Source organism: Fistularia commersonii, chromosome 36, assembly GCF_037954325.1.
Source record: "Fistularia commersonii isolate RoL2024-O1a breed Wild chromosome 36, RoL_Fcom_v1.0, whole genome shotgun sequence".
NCBI classification, from domain to species: domain Eukaryota; kingdom Metazoa; phylum Chordata; class Actinopteri; order Syngnathiformes; family Fistulariidae; genus Fistularia; species Fistularia commersonii.
In genome coordinates, this window is record NC_141319.1 from 1,805,343 (window position 1) to 1,830,812 (window position 25,470).

At 44.5% G+C, this 25,470-nt stretch overlaps 2 protein-coding genes across 2 annotated transcripts in view; both read right to left on the minus strand.

Moving 5' to 3' along the window:
- Positions 1-1,418: 1,418 nt before the first annotated feature.
- Positions 1,419-2,925, minus strand: LOC147213300 (kelch repeat and BTB domain-containing protein 11-like). Its single transcript, XM_086143192.1, has one exon. It carries the CDS (start codon positions 2,919-2,921, stop codon positions 1,620-1,622), a length of 1,302 nt encoding a protein of 433 aa, XP_085999318.1. The 5' UTR covers positions 2,922-2,925; the 3' UTR covers positions 1,419-1,619.
- Positions 2,926-9,444: 6,519 nt separating this feature from the next.
- Positions 9,445-25,470, minus strand: part of LOC147213301 (kinesin-like protein KIF26A) — a 32,251-nt gene continuing 16,225 nt past the window's right edge. The window contains exons 5-16 of the mRNA XM_086143022.1: positions 20,984-21,176; positions 20,654-20,833; positions 19,613-19,706; positions 19,276-19,532; positions 19,002-19,185; positions 17,321-17,477; positions 16,315-16,477; positions 12,994-15,898; positions 11,647-11,831; positions 11,522-11,542; positions 11,183-11,333; positions 9,445-9,907 (exon numbers count right to left, since the gene is read on the minus strand). Coding sequence (XP_085999148.1) covers positions 9,738-9,907; positions 11,183-11,333; positions 11,522-11,542; positions 11,647-11,831; positions 12,994-15,898; positions 16,315-16,477; positions 17,321-17,477; positions 19,002-19,185; positions 19,276-19,532; positions 19,613-19,706; positions 20,654-20,833; positions 20,984-21,176 — 4,660 coding nt within the window. The 3' untranslated portion in view covers positions 9,445-9,737. The remainder of the gene's footprint in view (positions 9,908-11,182; positions 11,334-11,521; positions 11,543-11,646; positions 11,832-12,993; positions 15,899-16,314; positions 16,478-17,320; positions 17,478-19,001; positions 19,186-19,275; positions 19,533-19,612; positions 19,707-20,653; positions 20,834-20,983; positions 21,177-25,470) is intronic.

A 25,470-nucleotide genomic window follows, 5' to 3' on the forward strand; every position in this document is an offset into this window, starting at 1 on the left:
CATTTCACAGATGCCAGCAGCCACTCACCTTCAAGGATTGAAAGAGGAGTGCTCCACACTCAGTCTGGAGGTAATAATAATGTAATATTGACAACAAGTATATGCACAACAGTATATGAGTTTGCACATATATATGTGTGTGTGTGTGTGTGTGTGTGTGTGTGTGTGTGTGTGTGTGTATACACAAACATAATACACAGTATTTGGACAAAAGTATTAGTACACTTGTCCATTAAACCTAAGGCAGCTTTGAAAATGTCTCATTCCGAATTTTCCAGGTGACAGAACGTATCTGTGAATCTGTGCTCCAGCTTTTCATCCAGAAGAACACCTGTAAGTCTGTCCCAAAGGTGTCTGTTTGGGGTCGGAGGTCGAGACCTCCACCTCTGGTGTCCTTGCCTCTCCACCCAGACTCATCCTTCTCTCACCTGAAAAGCAGCCCCTACTGTCGTCCAATCAGAGACTCCTCTGTCTGATCCTCACGCTGGGATTGGCTAGCGTAAAGCCTCCATTGGACACCAGATATTACAACATCCGACAGACATTACAACTTTCATTCAGCGGCTTATTTAAATCTTTTGCTCTCAGAGATAATCTCAGATTTGGATTCAAGCAACTGCTGAACTTGAACAAGCAACAAGCAGGCAAAGAGATGCTGGAGGCAGTCGGGTCTTTAGGTGAGTTTTTAGGTCAAACAACTAATTGAGAAATTAGGTGTTTGACACAAAGTTACTTTGTGTTAAAGCACCATGAGAATAACCGAAAATGTGAAAATCTTGAGACATCATCCTACAATCACTGACAACTAAAGTGAGGACAAAAAAGGAGGAAAGGAATATTAATTCATTCATTCACTGATTCATCCTCTATAGCACTTATCCTGCACTCTTAGTCACAGGGCCGAACATAGAAACATACAACAGTCATCCTCTCTTTCACATGTCTGGAATAATTTAGGGTCTCCAATGAATTTATTGTGTGTTATTGGATGGTGAGAGGAAAACTCACAGGGGAAACATTCAACCTCCACACAGAAGAAAAGGCCCGGTTGGATTTGAACCAGGAACCTTAGATATACATATGTGTGTGTGTGCGTGTGTGTGTGTGTGTGTGTGTGGGTGTGCGTGTCTGTTTGCGCGTGTGTGTGTGTGTGTGCGTGTGTGTGTGTATGTGTGTGTATGCATATATGTATGTGTGTATATATTTCAAATCTATATGTGTGTGTGTGTGAGTGAATGTGTATGCAAGTATATATGTATGTATACATTCACACACACACACATATATATATATATATGTGTGTGTGTGTGTGTGTATATGTGCATGTATGTGTATGTATGCATGTATGTATATACCGGTATGTGTGTGTGTGTGTGCGTGTGAGTGTATCCATGTATATATGTATGTATACATTCACACACACACACACACACACACACACCTATATATATATGTGTGTGTATGTGTATGTATGCATGTATGTATGTATGTGTGTATATATTCAAAATCTATATATGTGTGTGTGCGTATGTATATACGTCGGGGTAAAATAATACAAAATGATACCAAACGATTGCAGCTCTAAAATGATACGAAAGAATAAAAGCATATGTGGCATCCTATGTTGTTTTGGCACCAGAGGAGATAAGGACCGGTCCGTTGCAAATCTCGGCTTTATCCGGTGTTAAATCGGGGGGATCGAGCGCGTCCCCCCGGGCCAAGGTGAGCACGAAGGGCACCAGGGTCCCGCGGACGCCGGCCGGGGGCCGCAGCGCCTCGGGCAGGAAGCCTTCGCGGTCGTCGCGCACCTCGAATTGCAACGCGTAGCTCCGGTTGACGCAGAAGATCCGGTCGCCGAGCACCGCGCACCTGAACGGCAGCGGCTCGTCCAGCGGGAAAAACGCGCCGGCGTGCCACGCCTTCACCACCGTGCTGTACTTGTACACGCTCACGCCGGCGCGCTCCCGCTCCACGTCGAAGCGGTACACGGAGCCGCGGTGCGCGACCATGTCCGCGGACCGGCGCCGGCTCTCGTTGAACGGACACTCCTCCCACTCGTCCCGCCGGGAGTCGTAGCGCAGCAGCCGGTAGAAGAGCGAGCCGCCGGAGACGAACAGCTCCCCGCCGGAGGAGGTCGCTTCGTGCGCCACGGCGAAGGAGCCCCTCGGCAGCGGGGCCACGGGGGCCCACCGGTCCGCCCGCGGGTCGTAGCGCTCCACGGCCAGCAGACACTCCCCACCCACGGCGTACAAGCAGCCGTCCATGGCCACCAACTTGAGCTGACAGCGCGGCTGCGTCAGCGGACGCATCCGGCTCCAGGCGCCGGTGCGCGGGTTGAAGCAGAAAACCCGCGCCGACGCCTCGGAGCCGCCGATCCCCCCCGCCACGAACAGGTAGTTGAACATCGTGCACATCCCGTAGCCCTTAGCGGGGACGTCCTCCGGTAAGGCGGTGAGCACCTCCCACCGGCGGCTCGCCGGGTCCAGACAGAACACCCGTCGCCGGCTGCCGGGCTCCGGCGCGTCGCCGCTCTCCGCCACCGCCAGCCGCTCCGCGCCCTCCATCCTCCGCGCCAGGATCAGCTCCCGTTCCCCCGCCGTCAACCGGCCGAACACGGCGGGGCTCCGGAGCACCTCCAGGTAGTGGTCGCTCATGAACCGGTACGCCCGGTCCCGCTCCCGGACGCGTCCCGCGCCCGCGGTCTTCGCCTGCGTCAGGATCCGGTAACAGTTCTCGGCGGTGATCTCCGTGGCATCTCCGTTACCGGAACCGGCCTCCATCGGATCCGCTGCGGCGGCCGGCGGTCCGGACGCTCGCCGCGGAAACGCCCCTTTTTTCTCCCCTTCGATTCCGACTGTTGCATCAAGTTCGTCTTTCTCCTCCCTCCTCTCCTTCACTTCTCCTCCGGTCAACGTCTCCATCCGTTCTCCCGGGGTTCCCGGTGGACAAAGGCTGCGGTCCTCCGTCTTACCGGCCGCTTCCTCCGTTGACGCCCCTCTGACTCCGCAGGCGGGCGACGGGAAGCACCGGGGAGGGAGAAGAATCGATTCTTTTGTTACCGAGCGTTTACGGGTCCAGACAAACAAAACGTCCGTTCGTCCAGGAATCCGGGTGGAACCGAATCTCGGGTCCGATATTCAACGACCGGATCAATAAAGTCATTTCACATTCACAGGACACAGTACTACGAATAGTATTAATACTAATACTACTACGACCACTACTACTGCGACTGCTACTACTGATAGTAGTGTTACTACTGCTACTATCTGCATTATTACTTAGTCATTATCTGTATTGTTGTGTCTCCAAAATGTGGAGATTAATTAAGAATTAGCCCATCTATTCAATAAATAAAATGTATTTATCAGTGGAGTCTTGTCTTATTATCATTATATTATTATTATTTTCGTTTTGATATCAGACTATTTTGCTTTTCCAGGGTCATTGGGATTTAATATCCCAGTGATGACATTTGGTTGCTTACTCTTTTTAAATATTTTTAACTTTTTAACTATGTTCTCTTTCGGAATTAATTAAAAAATAAAATAAAATAAAGCCACGAGGACATTTTTAAGAAATGATAGGTTGCTTAAAAGACCATTGATGGGAAGAGAAATTTATGTTGTATTAATAGAAAATAATAAAAGGAAGTGACGTCATAAACATAGTTATGAACATTATAAGACGACTTAAATATTTACAAAATTAAATCTTTAATGATAATATACACGGAATTTGTGTTTGTATTTTCAAATTTTACTCATTTATATGTGGGTAATTACTGAATTCTTAATTTTCTAATCGAGATAATTTACTTCAAAAATGTTGTTCATTTTGAACTGGCTGTTGGATTTAAAAAAAATGATTGACTGTCAGTTTTTAAGATATTTTTTCGAATATTAACTCACCCACTTTCCTGAAATGAATAACTTTCAAAATGAATGAATTTACTTTCAAATTGCGACATCTAGTGGTCAAGAATTACAGTCTCGTTTCCTGCTGCAATTCTTCAACTTAAATTAGATAGAAATTCTTGTGTCATGGGAAAATAGTAGTGATCAATAATGAAAAAAAGCAACATTTGAACTATCAATATTATTTAGGGCTCTTTGGTTAATTGTTTAATTTTTTTTTGTTTTGGATTTTGAGTTGGTTTTTTTTTCAAGTTTTAAAAATCAATTTTCTCTTTCTCTAGTAATATACTTAAGTTATTTTTCCAAAATTTCCGGCTCAGATTAGATCGTTTTTTTCCAAATCTCTCTTCAAGCCATTTTTTTTTTTGCAGATTTTTGCATAATAATGCCATGAATCACAATTACAACTAGAGGGCGCTTTAACCCTAAAGAACAGACCTGGGAATTGTACGGCCAGCTCGCCTCATCCGACCTGTTTCGTGTTTTTATCCGGGCCGCCAAACTATATTCTTTGAATATTTTAATTTAATAAGTATTTCAATCAATATTGAATTCAGAAATTCCTTATCTTTTTCCTTTATTTTAATTTTGTATGGATAATTACATATAAAATAATGTTGGTACATTTATATGATCACATTACATTACAGTCATTTAGCAGACACTTCTATCCAAAGCGACATACAAAAATTGCAATTCAATAACCGAAGATCCAAAGTAATATGATCATGAATGATTTTAAAGTTGAAAATAAAATGCCAAAAAATGTAAATATGTAATTTTTAATTTTTTAATTTTTTTCAATTTACATAATACCGACTTGGCCTGTGCATTCAAATTAGATAAGCCTAAATAATTGCCCAGCTAAAGATAGACTGTTGATACAGCAAAGGTAGAGAGAAATATTCAACCTGACATTTCAGTCTAATTCGGGTGGGACAGGTTCATTTATCTATTCATTTATTTTTAACAATTAATTTATTTATTCTCTTATTAGTTCATTAAATTGATTATCATTTTTCTTTTAAGACAGCAAAATATATTCTGCCAATACCATTATCATAGTTATATCTTTTGTGAACACTTTTATTTGAATAACCACTAATAGAAAGTGTGAATAACAACTAATAGAAAGTGTGTGCACTTACTGACATATATACACCCTCCCACACACACACACACACACACACACACACACACACACACACACACAATTTTTTGTCCATTCCTGCAATATCTTTGATTTTAGATCACTGAAAGAAACTGACAACCAGTTTGAAGGTCAAACCTTTTAGTTTCCAGATAAATCTCTGCGGGACTGGAGATCATTTCCTCTTAATACACAATATAATAGTCTTCGTATCTGAACGTCCAGCTTCATGAAACACGGCACCTGAGGGTGTGGACGGCTGATTCCCCGCCTCCCCCGAGGGTCCCGTGTGTCAGATGGTCGTTCGAGCGGAGAGAAGTAAAATGGAGCGAGCAGCTGGTCAGCTGACGCAGCACGAGGTCCAAGGTCGGTCGCCATCATGACAAACGAAGCTGCGAAGGGAAACGACCGACGCAAGCAATTTAAGAAACGGCAAGTAAATCCAGGTTGGACTCGTGAGCCGAGGGACAGGGCCGGCGCTCGGGAGGCTGTTTTCGGTTTTCTTTCTTTTGTATTTTTACAGAACTTCGGGCTGATGTTGTAGTTATTTGTTATTTCTGTCATTTTTTCACCCGACACGTTTGGATTAGACTGTTTCGTTAAAGAGACGACTACGAGTTGGAGGGAACATTGGCTGAAGGTTTCTTCTAACTCCTTCTTCTTTGCGTTTGACTCCATCTAACCCTCTCCTCTGCACTGTCCTCTCTCAAACCAACTAACTTACATGTCCGAACCCTTTCGGTCTGACTTTATCTCCAGAATGTCCCTCTGGGGACGACGCGTCATGACATGGACTCACGCCTTCTTCCGTCCCCCTCACTTCCCAAATGGGAACCTTATCATTTTCACCTCTTCTGCCGCCAGCTCTGCTTCCTGACACTGTTTCCGACCAAACAACACGGCCGATCCTCAAGGACACTTTTCGCCACTCGTCCCGACCTGCTTGAACGCGCTTCTTCACATCGTCTCCACACTCTCCTTCTTTATCTCCACTCCCTGCAGCTTCACCGTTCCACTCGGTTCCCTCTCGTTCAACCGATCCCACCTTCGACCCCCTCCCTTCCACCTCTCCAGAGTTTCCACCATCTGCTCCCTGCGAGAACCAAAACTGACATCCGTACCAATGACCTCTCTCTTACTTCTCATTTTGCTTTTAACTCGTCCCTCTATCGACGCTGTTCTTAGCCCTTCCAGTTCTGATGATCAGAATGTTCCTCAATTGAGATGTTGGAGTTTCTATTTTGATCAGGGGTGGGCAAACTACGGCTCGTGGGCCACATCTGGCCCGTTGGTCTTTTTAATCCGGCCCGCCAAAGATTAGTACAGAATTCAAACTTGATGTGAATGAGTGAATGATCGGATCAATGAATGTGGGAGCTCAAACAGGAGCTTATTTCATTTTTGGAGCTACTTGAAAATTTTCCTGAGCTGAATGACAAAGATTGTCTTTGTGATTTAGCCTTTACTGTGGACATACTGATACAGATGAATGAGCTGCACGTGAAGCTATGAGGGAAGAACCGGTTTGTGCATGAAATGCAAGCAAACGTCAGAGCCTTCAAAACCGAGCTGGTTTTATTTTCAAAGCAAATGTCAGACGAGTCTGATATGTACTGTCAACAAATGTTTTTTTTTTTTTTTTTATATGTATCGTATCTTGTAGTGACCCGGTCCGTCTGTCAAATTTTAAAAGTCAATGCGGCCAAAAAGTTTGCCCACCCCTGCTTTTGATTAAACCCTGAGCTTTTACTTTGCCCTTAAAACGCTATTTGTAAAGAGCTTTTATTGTGAAAGAGCTGTGTGCGTCTTTATGTCTGTTGGCCCTGACAAGAGATTGACGGTGAGCGTTGCCATGGCGCTGGTCCCCTGACATACGCCAAAGAGACAAGGATGATGAGGAGGATGGGTTCCGTCCTGCACCTCCTCCACCGGAGCACTAATGACTTAATAGAAATACACTTCATCCTGGTTGCCTTGACAACAGGGAGACCCTTCTTGTAAAAGAGTGTGAGAGAGAGAGTGAGAGACACCTCACAAAAATTTCTAACAAAATCTAACATGATTGGCACTCTATGTGCATGATAAGTGATATAGATTATGAATGAATGAATGAATTATAAACTTCATATAATTTCCAAATCAGATACTGGGTTCCACAGGTGATTCCATAAATGTCCAGCAGGGGTGCTGCAGGTAAAATTAATAATAATATTAGAATAAGATAAACTTTATTGATCCACACAGGGGAAATTCCTTTGTCACAGCAGCGTAACAGTTATAATGTCAAAAAAGGAAATAAATATGAACATAGATATAAATACAAATATAGATATAAATATAAATAGAAAGGCAGACGACAGAAGATAGCAAGACAAAAAAATGACATGAATAGGTGAGGTAGTGAATAGGGAAGGATAGAGAGATTGAGAAATTACTGGAAAATAACCAGCAAATGAGACACTTTTTAGCCACAGAGACTCTTTTATTTTCGCCGTCCTTCGTGTTTCTGCTCGCCTTCCTCGTCTTTTTCTTTACAAACAATTATAAAACTGTACAGTAGAAAAACAAATAGAAATGGATGGTCAAAGGTCAGTTTCTCTTCTGGCCAAACAAAAACATAAGCAACAACAGCACTACACCAACGAAAAAACTTCTCATGCAGAAACTTTCAATCAGCCTGAGTGTTTCCATGGAGACGGCAACATCTGGGCTATTTAATTTCCAGAAAATAAATACACTCTGAGTCTCGACAACAGTTTCTTAAATACTTTTTTCATATCATTAACTTTGCAGATTTACTTGTTTTCTGCTATTTTCTTTGTTTTTTTGTTTTTTCGTACAACCCACTGATAAACGAAACAAAGTAAAGAGAAACCCAGCAATCTAAAAATTGGAAGATTTGGAATTGGAGAGCTTCCTGTTCGGGATCCGTCAAGTCAACAAAAAGAATTTAAAGAGGGTAATTTTTCTTGATATTTGAATATATATATATATATATATATATATATATATATATATATATGTATGTCTATACATATATGTGGGAGTTTCATCTGGAATGTTTTTTGCAGAATTAAGTGAGAAAGTTGGAAGCCAGAGGTCTTGTCTGATATGATCTAGAAGAAACAGTACCTTTAAAAAACTCAATCAATTGGACTTAAGAGAAGGAAAAAAGATCCTACTTTGGGAGAAACAGATGCAATATAGATGTTATGATAATTTGATATAAACCCTCAATAAATAATATCTATAATTGTGCAATAATTTGAAATATTGGCTCAAACCTAAAGCGAAAAGGAGGAGAAAATGTAAATAAAATGATCTCAGCCGAAGGTCAATCGGAGACTCAAAATTGTCGTAATATTTTTTTTTCTATTGCAGATATTTTGTAAAAAGCATATACATTTTTTTTTATAGAAAATGGATATTGTGCCTAAAAAAATGAATGCATAGATGGATAAGTGGGATGGTAAAAAAAGATTGACCCAGGACTGTTTTGTTTTTTAAATCTTTGAAATCAACAGCATACATACAAACATAACCTAAAAACTAATATTTCTAATTATTGCACAAAAAAGTACAAAATAATATTAACTATTAAGCCACCCTGTGACACAGACATTAACTTACATATTGTATAAAAGATGCCTTCCTTTGCTGTAACTCGCCGCGTTTCAGCCGATAAAATGAAAAAAAATGAAGAAAGGAAACGTCATTGTAAAGTTTGAGGGGAAACAGCTTATTTAGAGAAACACCCTCGAGTGACTCCAAGGACTTGTTGAACGCGGAAAAGTTTGAAAAAGTTACTAAATGTGGATGTGAATGAGTCACATATTGCATAAATCAAAGTATTGAGGTGAAGAGTTAATATTCAAAAACAAGTATAAGCCATCTGTAAACGGGACAAACAATCAATAAAGATAAAAATAAGAAATAGATTGAATAAATTTCAGTAAAATCAAAAATGCCCTTGATATTTAAAAAAAAAAGTCTAAATTCTGGCAAATAAATATTTACAACCGCTATTTTGTTTTATTTTATGGGATTTTTAAAATATATTTATGAAACAGCATGTAAAAAAGACAATACATTAAATCATTTTATATTCAAGAATTTTTTTTATCAAAAAATATTAAAAATATTTAGATAAATTCCAACAAAAATGAATTCTGTTGTTTTTCATGACATTTACTTCATTTTATTGAAAAAAGATTGCTTATGAATATTTAAAAGACAATAAATAATAAAAAGATAACTTAAAAAATGTTTAGTAATTGTTTCATTTTTTTTTTCTAATTCAAAAGGAATATTACTAAATATTGCAGCAACATAATGTAAATACAGAAATGAAATAAATATTTAAAAAAATGTGTTCACCTATGGATTATATTACAAAAAAACGATACAAAGTTTAGAAAAAATACAAATTCAATTAACTGATCTATTACTTTAGACATGTTATTGATTTCACTGTTTTTCCCCTTTAGTTTAATTCCTAATTTTGAATAAATAAAAAAAAGTGGCTTTAACGTGATTTTGAAAATTAACCCTTCAAACAGGTAGTTCAGTCACAGGAGAAAAAAATTCCTGATAAAAGCAGAGGAAATCAAAGATTGTGAATCTAAAGGCACGTGTTCTTTCTCTGCAATCCGATCCGTCGGCCCGCTCCGTCACAGTGGCGCCCCCCGCTGTCCGCTGGTCGCCGTGGCGATGTCGAAGCAAGTCTCCATCATGACGCGGGCCTTGCAGAGGTCCACGCGGTCTTGCAGGTCGGCGGTGACCTGAGCCAGAGCCTCAAGGTAGTCCTGGGACTCCTGGTCCAACTCCTGATCTACATCGACTGGACACACACACACACACACACACACACACACACACACACACACACACCATGTCAGTCCAAAGTGATTTGGGTGATGTATTGAGAAAATGACATACTGCTAAATTGAATTGTTTTCATTTCTCACTCGAATATCTTCCTTCATGACGTATGTAATGGAAAATTATTTACTGCCTCATTCGTATTTCTTATTTGAATGTCTTCTCCTTTCCTATGTAATGGACAATTATTTACCGATGGACAGCTGAATCATTACGTGCATATCTTGACTTGTGACATGCGGAGTACATACGAAGAAGAAACTGCAGATTGTTTTGAAAAAGTCTTGTACCCAGCTGCACGCAAGATAATGTCACGGCTTGTGATATTTCCTCATAATACTGTGTCATTTTAAAGTAAACAGAAATTAGTTTTGAAGATAGATTCATAGGTCACCCGTTGGTCGGGCAGGGAATCGATGGCTTCTGAGCACATCCGGGTCATCAAATGAAATTTATTAGATAGCCAACTAGTTTATCCGCTTCAACCCTTGTAACGGAAAAGATGGCGAAAAGAAAAAAAGACGATGATCACATTCTGGGCTGCGTGGAAAGAGGAATTTGCATTTGTGGAGAGAGCAGGATCTGCGGTATATTTAAGATGCAATGATAAAATTGCATCGATGAAACGGTCAAATGTAAAGCGGCATTTTGGACAAAACCATGCAGCACCAGAGGTCGCATTAGAAGTAAGACATATTTAATTTATTATTAAAATGTATTATTACAATGATTAAAATCATATTAAAATTATTATTATTATTATTATTAAAATTATTTATTATTTATTTTAAAAATACCATATGGCTCTCAATGAAATATATTTAGAAACATTTGTCTTTTATGGCTCTCCCAGTCAAAAAGGTTCCTGACCCCTGCCATAGAAGGAGAAAAGAATGCGAATGGCTGTAGAAGAAGAAGAAGAAGAAGAAGAAGAAGAAGAAGAAGAAGAAGAAGAAGAAGAAGAAGAAGAAGAAGAAGAATGCCCCCTCGGACACCTGACTCAGAGGACGTCCAAGGACTATAAATCTGCCCCGACCCGCCCCTTCCACTGGACAGATTTGGGTGCAAACTTCCTAAAGAACTCTGGATTCTGCTTTTTCCCTCTTATAAAAAGCAACATTGCGCTATAACTTGGTTGTCCAATTTGTCTTCTGTTGTTTAAGAACCTCTCAGCCTGGGGAAAATTCCAGGTGAGTAGGAAGCGTTCGTCCTGCATGCAAAGGTGCAGACTCACACTCTCCGCTCCACCTGTCCGGCTCCAGCATCAGCATCCTCTTGGCCTCCTTCAGCTCTTCCTGCAGACACTCGTGCTCCGCCTTCAGCTCCTGGATCTGCTGCTGCCTTCTCTCCAGCATCCTGAGCCGAGCATTGAAGTATAGCAGACCCTGTAGCGTACACACACACACACACACACACACACACACACGGGTAGAATAAGTGCTGATATGCCGCCTTCAGCTGCAGGACGATTGATCCTGGCGTTCAAAGGAAGGACGGTCTGACGGCTGAACTTTTCCGTGGGCTGTCAAGGTGATGGCATTTGGACGGAGACGGTGCGGATGTGAAAGCTCACCTTCTCGACGTCCTGAAAAGGCTGCGAACGTCAAAAACGAAGAAAAAAAAAAGTAAAAAATGATCAAAATCCAAGGACGCGAAAATCCACTTTGGACCGAATAATATCATTTTTGGAATCGTCACCTCGGCATCCGCATCCCGACGTCGCTGCAGCCGCTGCACGTCGTCGATCTCGTACACTTTTATCTCAAAAGCGTCCTTCAAGGAGCCGCCCGGCGGGGGCCGGTCCACCCACTGCCCCCCGGCCTTCCTGGTCAGAGTGGACGGGTCGGGGAGGGGGACGGGAATCAGGCGGCGGCGCTGGAACCCTGGTGAGAAACGCGCAAACAATCTTGCAGCAGGGGGCGATACGTCTACCGTGTGCGATAATTGGACGTTGATGAAACGCCGGGCGTCGCCGGCCTCCTGAATCATTCATGAGGCGGAGAGGACGGCCTGACTGAAGGCCGCCCGACCCGCTTGTCGCCACCATCAGCGGGATGAATATCAGTCAGCTGAGCGTGAAACAGCTGCGGCAGATAATGTGAAGGATGTCGAAGTGATGATCGACTGGAGCGGAGAAACATCTGTGATGGATGCGCTGCCGGTTTTTACTGCCTCCGTCTTCATTCACACGCTCGTCCTTCCACCGCGGCGCCGTCTTTTCCTCCAGAGAGCACAGAACGCGACCAATTTAACCGCTCTCACCCTCAATCTTAACGTAGCCCCCGGGAAAAAGAATTAAATTTCATTTTGATTTTTATCATTTCGAATTTGCACCCACAAAAATGTGTATTATGTAAATTGCTATTCAGGAGAAAATTTTGCGTGTATGAAAGGCCTCCGAACATCACCTAGAAAACGTCTCTACATATACCAGTTCGCGGTTCACTCGGTCATAAGGGTTGGAAAGAAGAAAAGCCACAACAACCACTACTGGAAACTGAAATATAAAGCGAAGGGAACTTCATTCATTCATTATCTAGACAGCTTATCCTGCGTTCAAGGTCACGGGGAGGGGGCGGGGCTTGGAGCCTATCCCAGCTGTCATTGGGTGAAGAGAAGATCGATCACAGGGCCGCGTACAAACGACCATTCACCCGCTCGTCCATGTGCTACATAGACATACTGCGATTGTCTCTGGCATACAGGGTCACAACTTACCCCCAAGAGTCATTCAAGTCACGTCTTCATTCAAATGTCCTAGAGAGACGTACAACAAATCACCCTCTCGTCAACCGTTCGCGACCGTTCACTCGCTCATCATGCATCTTGGCTATTTAGGGTCTCCTTCATGTTTTGGACTCTAGGAAGGAACTGGAGTACCCAGAAGAAACTCACGCAACATGGAGAACATGGACACTCCACAAAGAAAGGCCCTCTGTCAGAATCAAACAGGGAGCGTCTTGCTGTGAGTCACCACCTTGCCGTCAATATCGATTGGTGGATTCAATTTCTGAATTTACAGGATGCCACTCGATGCCGACTCACCGTTTCCTCTCTTCTTCGGCGACTTGGAGACCCGGCTCCTGCTGGACGATGACACGCCGCTCTCGCTCATTGAGTCGTGGGCCGAGGACGTGCTTCCGGTGGTCTCGCTGTCTCGGATCATGCTCTCGTAGCCGCTGCTCCCCCCACTGTGGTAGAAGAGGGCGGTGCGTCCCATGGCCGGGGGAAGCTCCCCGCTGAGGACGCTGCTGTTGTCGCTGCCGTGCCCGCTGCTGTAGTGCTGGGGCCTCCGGGGCGCCGTGATCTTGCTGTAAGGGGACGGTATCGGCGAGATCGCGGACGACCCGCCAGGGCCTTCGCTTCCTATCCGTCCGCTACCGAGCTGCTTCCTCTCGCTCACGGTGGCTAACTCGCTAACCCGGTTGTTAGCCGCCCGGGTCACGACTTGTTTTGCGCCCGTGACGGCTCCTCTGCCTTGCTTCGCAGGTGTCAAGGAACGAGCGGGGGACTTCGGAGGCAGGGTATTGTTGCGTCCGGCTGGATTGTCAGGTTTTACGGCAGAGCTCGGGCTCTTCGAGCTGCTGGGGGACAGAGATCGAACTTTTAAGCTGCCCGTTGCCTGCATGTTGCCTTTGAAGGCACCAGGAAAAATGGCGGCAGGTGCTGTGACTCCAAGTCTGGGCGCCGTCCTGCCCGATTTATTGTTACTCCCGAAATTAGCACCGTTGTTCTCCCCAGACGGTCCTTGGGTTTGACTGTCACTCCTTTCCAGAGAAGCCAGGCTCCCTTGGTACCTGCAAGAGTCTCCTTTCGCTACTCGTTTCTTCAGGCTGGAAGAAGTCCTCGCATGGTCGATCTTCAAACTGGACGACCTGTGGCTAAATGAATCTGCTCCCGGCCTGACGTTGGATTCCTCTACGGAGGTTGATGTTTTCGGGAACAAAGACTTGCCAATGTCAAAGCTTGGTTTTAAGGCACTTGGCGAAAGTGCGGCCCTTATCTTTTGCTCGTGACTGGACTGTCTGACAGGCGCCACAGGAGGCGAGATACTTCCAGATCCAGACCTGGAGATCCCACAGCTCCTCTGCCCACTGGACTTCTTCCCCAGGGATGAAAATCGGAGAGAACCTATGGTCGCGGCGTTGTCGTGACCCGCTTTCAGGTCATAGCTCTGAGGGTTGGCGACAGTGCCGAGTGTGGTAGCTCCCCGCGTGAGCCGCGGCACCTTGATGAGAGCATCTCCTCTCCGGCCGCCTGACTTCTCACAGCCATCGACGACTCTCTGAAGTGACATGGATGACACTTGTGCCTTCGGCGGGCGAGGAACACTGTTGCTGTTCCCTCCGGGCCTCTTGAACGGAACATTACTGCCTCTTAGCTGTTTAGAGAGGCCCTCGAGTTCACCGGGATCATCTTGTCTGCCTTCCTGTCTGCCGCCACCCAGACTGGCTGATGAGGTAGCCTTGGGTTTCCTAGGAAGACTGAAATGGGTGGTGTGGTGGGCACTGTGGGCGGAGACCGAGGTGGTCAGAGTGTTCGCTCTCAGCCTGGAGCCTTTGCCGGTAGCTTTAGACGCGTCCGAGGACGGCGGAAATTTAGTTGGCAGCTTATTCCGTGCAGCAGGGTCGCCTTCCATCTTTGAGAAACTGCCATTGTTTGATGAATGCTTGACATTATGTTGTAGAAACTGCCCTCTATGATAAGCGCTATCCGTGCTGTTTTTATCGCCCAAGTTAAACGTGCCTGTTGCACAAACGCTTTCGCTCTCACCCCAGCTGTCACTCACTTCACCTGACCCAGAGCCAACGTTCCTCCGCCGGGAGTACGAGGTTTCGGGGTAGCCGGTGCCGACATCTGCTCCGGATCCGACGGATGCGTGCTCTGTTGTGTAAGCGTCGTACTCATCGTTAATACTGCTTATGATGCTAACGGGGCGAGACACCGGAGCGTGGCTCCGCAGGGAAAAGTCGCTGGTCAAGCTAACGACGTTTGCGGGCCGGCCGTTGTCGGGGATGATGCCGTGAGGGAGTTCCTCCACGACGGTGAACACGAGCTCGTCTTCCCTGTTCAGCTCCACGGGTTGCTGCAGAGTCACGGTGGTTCTCAGAAAACTGGTGATGAGGCATCTTGCCAGCTGTGCCGCCTGGACGTTGTTGTCATCCGTCGGGTATCTGTGAGCTTCGAGCCTTTGTCTGCCCATTTGCTGACTCATACCAAGTGGAGGGGCCCTGCCGACAGCCTCCCCTGACTGAATCGCCGCTCTGGAAGTCCCGGTTAGGGACGGTGAGGCAGATGACCTGAGTCCGTCCACCGTGAGATGAACCTTCTCTCTCACCACGGGTTCGGAGTCCTGAGAAAAAGACCCACAGGGCTGAAAAGCGGCGTCCGGCAGCTTCTCTCCATCCGCACTTGTACGTTTGGACGAGTTGCAAGCTAGCGGCCAATCTGACGAGCCCTTATCGAGTCGGTTTGTGCAGGCGGTTGTTGAGACCTTCTTGGGTTTCTCATCAGACATTGTCTCCGCGGCTCTGGGAGCTTGTGCTGTTTTGGCCTCTGCACCGAACGCAGCCGGGCTCTCGCTGCCGTCGATGCAGTCGAGTCTCTCCTGCAGTTCCGCAAACGTGTTGCACTTGAAGTGATCGCCGTCGGACCTCGGCCCATCCTTGACGCGCCTTTTGTTCAGGGAGGGGATGATGGGAACGAAGGAGGGGGGTCCCTCGTTGTCGCTCAGCTCCCGATCGGATATGGCCGCCCCTCCGGGCCCGATGTAAATGACGGTGTCACAGGAGTGCTCGCTGCTCGACGAATATTCGGGGTCACTGGAGAGCAGCAGGGGCGTGTCGGGGTCGAGGGCTACCGTCCGGGGGTAGAAAGGGCGAAGGTGCGGGGGCCGACGGGACGAACCTTCCTCGCAGGAACTTTCCCCTCCGGAGGAGCTGGAGCCGTACTGCAATTGAAAAAGAAATAACGATCGCAAAATAAACGACGGGTTTAACCTGGAGGCGAATCTATACGAGATCGCCGGGGTTAAAAGTGCAGATCCCTCTTCGGTCTATGAGATAAAGCCACTGGACTTAATGAGTTTAAAGGGTCCTCATCCCCGTGGAAACACAAATATTGACTCAGTGAGCTGAATTATGACCTTGTGACTCCTGATTATACAGATTCACATCCTGGAGTGGCGGATTGTTTCACGCCCTCAGATAATCAATTCAACCCAACCGCCCCGTGTTCCCAGGTGACGCCTCTTAATTACAAAATTAACAACCTAGACAAGCAGCTCGGTGATGCTATTCCAGAAAACGCCAATCCTGTTCAAAAAAAAAAAATCACGGTAAACATCAAGGACGGATAAAGCGACACCTTGAGCTTCTTCTTCCTGGTGCGATGGATGCGGGCCGCCAGCTGCACCGTCGTCAGCGTCTCCATGTAGCACAGCGGGGAGTCGGAGACGTGGGCGATCATGGTGGTTCGACAGTTGATGTTGCCCAATGATTCGCTGAGCAGCATGGCAAGCTTGCTGTCCCTGAATTATACATCAAGAGACCCTTCGTTAGCCACAAATAAAAAAAATAAAAAATTCCCGGAAGCCCCCCCCCCGCGCCCCCCAAGGACCCCCTGATCCTGTTCGTTAAACCACGGAACAGGAGGGACAAAAGGAATCGAAATGATCTCGCATTAATGAGATACACTTTGAACTGCACGTCCTCGGCGTCTCGGGCTTGTACTTTGAAAAGTAAGGAATCTAAGGGATCTAATTCCCACCATCTGAGCCATTTTGCACTTTTCATTTAGAACCACCATCTTCAACCTCTGACTGAACCGACAACTGGGGTTCTCATTTTTGGGGGTCGAACATGCGTTTCAGACCGCTATATTTTTGAGGAATTTAAGCCGAAACTGTGAAATCCATTCAAATTATATCCCGGGGATTTTCCATTCATGGTTTAATAATTAATTTCTTTTCATTTATGTGTTTCATGAACTATTAAAGACCCTTCTCTGTCTATCACACTCCTGATTTGACATCCTTCGCTCTCTCTATTTCTGCCCCAACCTGTCGAGGCAGAAGGCCGCCCATGTTGCGGTCTGATACGTGTCAGGTTTCTGTCATCCGATCGCAGCACAATTCAAATATATCCACAAAATAATAATTTCATAAGATTACATTTAGAATCTGCAGGTGGTTGAGGCGAGATGTTTTCGGCTCCTGCTAATTTCTTAGGTTTTAGTTTTATTTGTCTTGCAATTGCTGTGTCTTTTGAGTTCCCGCTGAGTGATTTTCTGCGGCGTCGTTTCAAAAACCTCCTCACGTCCTGTATCTGATTTCATCTGCCACTCGGCAGCTGTGACCCGGGACCTTTCGTACCTGTACGGGACGTGTTTGGCCCCGTTGACGAGGGCGAGGACCACGTTTCCTAGAGCTGAAAGAGACAGGCAGCGAGCCCCGCCACCCTCTCTGGTCCTGCTGATGTCCGTCTCGCAGCTCCCCAAGTCCAGGAGGTGAAGACGGCTACGGCCAGACACTGCGGACATTTGAAGGTCAAACCACAGTTGAAGAGGAAATTTAAATTAAACTTTTTTTTTTTTTAAATTTCAAGTAGCTTCCGTTTTCCAATTTTATTTCTGTACATTTTCTTTAATATTCAGAAATTGAATTATAAATAGTTGATTTTGCTGAATAATTTATTTGTTTGAATCTGGATTTTATGAAATTGCTTTGATTTTAAATGAAAATAGATTTTGTTTTAATGTGTTTAATTGTGTTGTTGTATTTTAGACGAAATTTTCCTGATTATATTTTTCTTTCTATTTTTTTGCTTATATGCTGATGACTTGTTTATCATCAAAACATTGGGAAAAGGAAAAGGGTAATGAATTCATTGGCATCAAATTACCAGAGAATATTCATAAGGAATAAGTAAAAACTTGCAAAGTTGAAGCAAAATAGCAAAATTTTCTCTGAAGATCGTGATTTTTTTTTATTGATATTTTTGCTTCAAAGGTTTTTTTTGCATGAAATGTACAAAAACAAAAGAAAAATTGCAAATAACTGACAAATGATGCAGAAGTGTGTGATCCAGCTCTCTGCTTGTGCTGGTATGTCAGAGGAATGATGGCGTTAATGACCAACTTCCTGCGTCAGCACGATACACAAAGTGCTGACGGCGTCTGAACGCACACTTCTCCAGCCTTCGCTGGGTAAACACTCGCCTTCTGCCTCATTAGACATGCAGATTCATTCCAGCAGCACTTGAAACACTAATAAGTTTGCCGCTGTGACGGGCGGCTCGGGGTGCGGGGGGTGGGTTGGGGTCGGGGTGGAGGCGCGGACACGTCAGCAACTCCGAGTGAAGCTAATTAGCAGCTCCGCGTTTGGATATTAATATCAAGGGTGCAAAAGAAGAGCTAACGGCCGGCCAGACATCTGGATTTTGCCGCCACCGTCTCACTCAAGCCTCACACATAACCTTTGCCGTATCTTTCCGTGGGAAAATACAAATTTTCTACTTTTTAAAAAAATGTATTTTATTTTATTTTATTTTATTTTATTTTATTTTATTTTTACCATTTTGTCACTTTCATCTTGTATATGTATATGTCTGTACGGTGTTCTTGAGTGTTGACTAAGTTGCCTTGAAAAAAAAAAAAATCATTATTATAAGAATTATTAGCTGTCGATAATGATAATAATAATAATAACAGCAATAATAATAATTATTATTATTACTATTCTTCTTCTTCTTCTTCTTCTTCTTCCTCTTCTTAATATTATTATTATTATTATTATTAATAATTATAATAATAATATAGTAATAATAATAATAATAATTTCATTATTATATTATATTATATTATATTATATTATATTATATTATATTATATTATATTATATTATATTATATTATATTATATCAGAATTATTATTACTTCTTTTCATTAAAAAATACCAGAAAATGCCAACAGTATTTCTTAATAAATCTTGTTGTCCCAACTGAGAACCAAGGACCCCAAGGACCAAGGGAATGTTCCTGTCGACCCTCTCTGACCTGCCGCCTTGTTGCTTTTGTCCAGCCTCTCCTGGTAGAGGTGAAGGGTGAACAGGAAGTGCGAGTTCCTGCGGGCCTCCTGGTCGTTCGGGGTCTGGCTGCTCCTCCTCGCTGCCAGGGCGGCGTCCAGGAAGAAGGCGGCTCGCTCCGCGCTCGGCGCCCGTAACTCCGTCTGGTTCTGCAGCTGACGGACGGAGCAGGAGAGAAGAACCAACTGGACTATAAATCACGGAACGGCGGTGCCGTAATTTGATGTGTTTGGAGAAAAGCCGACCTGGGAGCCACAGACCGGGTCTTCCTGCAGTGACACGGTTGCGGTGGCGGCGGGCCCGTCGTGCTGAAGGTCGGCCAGCAGGTCGCTGAGCGTCTCGTCGCGACCCCAGATCTCAACGGCCGACACTCGGACGCCAAATACCGAGCCGACCTTCTCTTTCCTCTCCTGCAGTACCGCGAACAACCAGGAGATGGCGGTAGGGGCCACGCCCAGGCTTTGCGTGGAGCAGTCTCGGCCAATCATGGTGTAGGTCTTACCTGGGGACGGGGGCAGGGGGACTCTCAGAAATAATTGTGCATGTGTGTGTATAGGTGTGTGTGTGTGTGTCTGAGATTACCCAGATTGGCGTGTCCATAACAGAAGATGCAGCCATCAGCTCCGTTCACCACCGACTGGACGACGTCCACCAGCGTCCCAGAACACACCTCGGCCTATCAGGACGCAGGACCAGCGAGCATCAGCAGGTCACAAAGACCACATTCTCTACAAAAGCTATTTACTGACAATTGTTTCAGGAAAAGTTGTAAAGTTCCCTTGATTTTTTTTGTACTTTTTTCAGGTTATTTTTTTCTCAAGTTAAAATATTATGGAGGAATTTCTGTTTTCACTTTCAGGATATTTCCTGTTAATTTTATGCTCATTTAAGGAACTTTAAGCTGTTTGGGTTTTTTTTTGTTTGTTTTAGAAAGTATTATATATTACTGCAGATAATATTGAAGATTTTTTTACAGTTTTTTTTACATGAATCTAGTAGGTTTTAAGAAATGTATTTCTGTATTTCCAATTTTAGTAAGAATCTATTAATTTATTCACTTTTATTTTGTTTGCATATTTCAAAAATAATTTCAGACAAATTTCAGGTCATTTCCTTTAAGTCACAGCAAGTGATACTGAAACATTCTCTACAAAAGCTGTTTACTGACAATTGTTTGAGGAAAAGTTGTAAAGTTCTCTTGATTTTTTTTGTACTTTTTTTCAGGTTATTTTTTTCTCAAGTTAAAATATTATGGAGGAATTTCTGTTTTCACTTTCAGGATATTTCCTGTTAATTTTATGCTCATTTAAGGAACTTTAAGCTGTTTGGCTTTTTTTTTGTTTGTTTGTTTTAGAAAGTATTATATATTACTGCAGATAATATTGAAGATTTTTTCACATATTTATTTTACATGAATCTAGTAGGTTTTAAGAAATGTATTTCTGTATTTCCAATTTTAGTAAGAATTTATCAATTTATTTACTTTTATTTTGTTTGCATATTTCAAAAATAATTTCAGACAAATTTCAGGTCATTTCCTTTAAGTCACAGCAAGTGATACTGAAACATTCCTCGATATATGCTGATAAATTTCCAGGTGGCCACGAGAACATCGCGTCCCACCTGAGAGGCGTCCGGGGGGAAGATGGCGTCGAAGGCGAAGGTCTTGGGCGCCGAGGACGACGACCTCCTCTGGACCTCGCAGACGTTCAGCTGCTTCTTCCTGCCGTCCACCTTCAGGAAGGACGTGGACTCGGGCGACTCGCCTCTGTTCGCCGAGCAGATCCGGATCATGACTCGCACCTGGAGGACGGGAAGTCCACGTAAAACACCCAGCTCACTTCTTGCTCTGATATTCTTAAAAAAAAAAAAATTCTTGAGCACTTTTATGTTTTTTCCTGCTTTCCTCCCACTATGCTTTCTTTTGTCCGGATGAAAGATGTTAGGTCTCACCTTCCCCATCCCCGGTGTGTCCTTGACCTTTGACCCCGCCCGCAGGAGGCAGGGAGGGACGGCTGGCGGCGAGAGCTCCAGGGCGCCGCTGAAACCGCCCGCGTACAGCTGCGGTCCCTGAGCATCGCTGGGGGGCGAGGGGGGGCCTTGACGGGACTTCTTCCTGCGGGACAGACTGAGCTTCTGAGCCGCCCTGGAGACACAAACACAGCGCGGTGAATGTCAGAACCAAACACCGACAGACATCCCGGACCTCAGAAGAGATGGACCTCGTCTCAGAAGTGATCACCAACCAGGACCTGGGAGCCGTTTATGTGCTGGACACAGTCTGTGCGCGGGACATTGTCTCTGAACTGGACATCGTCCATGACCTGGACACATTCTATCAGCCAGACATCGTCTGTGTGATGGACGATATTCACTTCATACATTGTGTCCAGGTCACAGTCCAAGAGTTGGACACAGTCTACGACTGCGAGCCAATTGCAGCCCTCAGAACAATATTTTGTGCCCCCCTGCCTGAAATCAAACCTTTGTGTTCGTGCAGCCTGCGTGTTTTTTCTCACATGCATCTGGGGGTTTTATACAGTGGGTTTCAAAAAAACAGTGGCAAGGAAAAAATGAAAAAGTAACTTTGCGATGTATTTTTTGTTTCAAAATTTCAAATTTAAATGATTTTTGGATGAAAAAACATCTAGTGGCATTGTTAAAAACAATCTTTTGTTTTCCTATTTCTATAAAAAACGCACAAACGATAGAAAAAAAAAACAGGCAAAATTAAAAAGATTGATTTAATAACCAGAATAGCCTTGTGAACATTACACCTCCTCTTATACATGCTACCAATCCATTTTCTATTAAAGTCTAGTGGCAAATTTTCCCACAGGGACAAGATTTTCTCTTTAAACTCAACGATATTTTCAGGGTGTAATTTCATCGATTCTTTTTTAACATTCATTTGTAATATTAATTCGTCATGTGTTTTTTTAGAGGAGCAGTTCATTACATATAAAGATTTTTATATGTAATGTTTACCTCCTTTACACCAAAACAAAGGACAAATTTGGACTTATTGTTACTTCTAGGTAATGATTTTACCAGTCCAGCCCCCTTGACATCAAATTAGGCTGTACGTGGCCTCCGGACCAAAATGAGCTTGACACTCCTGGTCTACGACCTTGACATGATCTCTGACCTGGACGTCATTCATTCATGCGTTTTCAACGCTCCGGTTTTTGCCAGTAGGCGGAGAGAACCCGCACAAGCACGGTGAGAACATCCACACAGAAAAGTCTTTGTTAGCGTTGGGGATTGATTTGCCGTTCAATGTACAATTGCTGAACACGGCCTTGACTCAACTTGATTTTTCATCATTTTGCCGGCGATCCTCTAAAACCGAAGGTGAAGACCAAGACGTACAGCCGCCACGATCCCCCCCCCCCGTCCTTCTCACTCACACGGCGGCCAATCAGAGCGCGGTGTGTGTAATTACAACCTCCGCAAGGGACACCGGGGGTTTGACCGCCGGGAATAGACTGCGAGAGGAAGTGTCCTTGTGCCGCTTCCAGCCGAGGACATTTCAACGCCGAAAGGATTTCCCAAGATTGTCAGGACGTTCCAGGATTGTCAGGATATTCCAGGACTGCGAGGGTATTTTTCGAGGAGCCTTCTGGAACAGCCGAAGCCTCGGGACTCTACGCGTATTCCAACGCAATTTTCTTATATTTGGAAAATTATTATTTCATAAAAGTTAATGAGAGGACCTGCAGGTATTCCCTTCTTTCAGATGTTTTGTTTTTTTTACCTCTCGTACTTTATCACCCAGGTTACGAGACAACTTCCTCCAGAAAATTTTTGGTGGCGATAATTAAAATTTTAGTCGCCTTACTTTCCCCCCGTCAGTATTTCGACTCCTGCGAGCCGAGACAGTTTAACGGAGTTAATGGACTGTGAAATATCGGAGCGTCTCGGAGGGACGAACCCCGGGCTCGGAGGCAGGAAACGAGCTGGGAAACCAATGGGAGACGTCTTTTATTAAAGAGCAGGAGGGTAATTTAGTTTTATTTTTACGACCAAACATTAAACTAAAGACTCTCCCGGTGAATCGACTCGCTCGCTGCTCGGTCCGAGGCTCCGCCGTTAATTCGTCTCTCCGGTTCCGGGGATTCGGACGAGAGGCCTGGACTTCGTCGGCGACATTTAAACCGGATTATCGTCCGGGGACCCGGGACGCATCCGGACAACGCGGAAGTGGTGAGGAATCTGAAAATGCCTGAAATGTTTACCAGTTTCTAATCGGATAATCCGATTTCTGTCTTCATTTTGCGTTTCCGGCTGTTTAAATAAAGATCATATCGTCCTGGTTTCGATCACGACAATTGTTGTGATTAACCGATTCATATTATGTCAATTCTTGCTTGTTATGCTGAATATGCCTCTGGAAGTGCTTCCAGATGAGATTTTGAGGTAGTTTCTTGCTCTTTCGTCTCAACAGTCTGCAGATTTAGAGGTGTTTTGTGCAGATTTCAAGGTTATTTCTGTTACATGCAGGTAATTTTCCATCATGGCTTCAAGGAACACGCTGGTGACACCAAGTGACAGACATTAAGCATCAGGCCGTCTGATGACGATGAAATGCTCGCATCCCCTCTGGTGACTGCAAGGACTCAGAGATTGATTTACAATTTCTTGGGTAGTTATCCATTATCACCATTTTTCAATTTAGTCAATCCTAAATGTGACTAGACTGACGGCGCCATCATTCCTCAAAGAACTCTTAGAACCCTACCGCCCGGGTGGATCCCTGGGCTACTTGTGGTCCCTGGAGTCCCTAAAACCAGGATGAGAGCCAGAGCATTCATTTACCGCGCTCCTCTTCTGCTCTTCTGTGGAACAGTCTTCCCATATCGATCCGGTAAGAACAGACTTAAAACCATTCTTTTGGAGAAAGCTTAGAGTTAACCCTAACCCTAACCCACTTGTTGTGCCGCCATAGGCTCACTGTGCTGAGGAATACCCAATGTTTTACTTGTATGCTTGTATCTTCCCTCAAGTCCTTGGGCTCTCATGTTTTGCGGTTTGATCTGCTGCAGCGGTTTTACCGAGCTTCCACCATCATTACTTTTTTCCTCCCGATCAACTCATCCATTTGCATAACAAGCCACCACAAGCAAGACCCGCCTAAAGCCCAGGCAGTCATATTCAGAAACTCCGCAGCGGTCGCTAGAACTGAAGAAGCCTCTGGAATGAGGGCTGAAACGTCTTCAAGTGAAGAAATTCAAATCCGGTTGCCGCGACAAGAAGATTTTGACAAGAATTAACGGTAGTATTCTATCATTCCAGCTGTTACCAAGTAACTGTCAGGGCTACTGTCATTATCAGTAAGAGAGCATCTGTGCCTTTTACCCCCAACCCTCTTTTTCAGACTATTACTTTCTATCTCTATCCAACTCTTTCTCTTTCTACTTCAGCTGATCAAGGCAGAAGGCCACCAGGTTGAGCTGGGATCTGTCCCAGTCAGGTGAATGTTGGGTTTCTGTAAATTATCCCAAAGACATTGGTAAGCTGCGCTAAACGGACAGTGCCATCAGACAACTGTTGCGAATCGGCGCCACATAAATAAAATCTAACTTAACTTGACGGACATTGGCCGCTCTGATCTGCATACTGATTGAAATGAACTCGGGTTTTCATGTGAACACAAGAGAATTAATAGATTTAAACATGTTGTCAGTGCATCCTGGTAAGTTTTTGAGTCGTTCTCGTCTCGCCACGTAAACACAACGAAACCAGGCGACCGTCTTCGGATACTCACACGTCCTTCCAGTCCATTATCCGCTCACAGCCGCGACGTGGAACCGGGTCCGACTTCGCCTCCACTCACCATCCCCTTGCGGCTTTGCGGCGGAGGAATCCTGGGTCTGCGGGGCTGATTTGTTTTGTTGAACGTCCGGCGCCACGTGGAGACGGAAGGCAAAACATGGCGTCCGCAATGTCAGGGGTTCGCTTTGGAAACCGATGTAAAGGGTCCGATTTCGCGATCAATGCATTGAGGACCGTCCGACGGCATCACGTCAGAGTCATTTTCAGTTTGTTCATCGTGATTCTATGATCTCTTGGGATTTTTAGTTGATCTTGACGTAAACTCCTTCACCAAGTCTCTTTATCATTAACTCCCACGACGTCCGACGGCAAACATCCATCCGGCGAGAGTCCGATTCTCTGGAGTTTCGATTTCTCTTGGTGTAAAGAATGCTTTTACAAAACAGTGAACTTTTAGATGGGAGTCAAAACTTCTCACAAGATTAAATTTTTCCTGATTTTTTTTTTTTTTACATTTTTTTAAACTATTTCTGTGCTTGACAACCACCACCAACTGTTTGAGTCTAAGGTTCAATGTACAAAAAGTTTTTGGGTGACTTCACTGATTATAACTACGATCAGGTCCAACAACCAACGAAAAACTGGGAAAGGTTTAATGAAACCGC

What these genes read in the sequence shown, in the direction of transcription:
- LOC147213300 (XM_086143192.1), bottom strand. Translation starts at nt 2,921, where the DNA reads ATGGAGACGTTGACCGGAGGAGAAGTGAAGGAGAGGAGGGAGGAGAAA.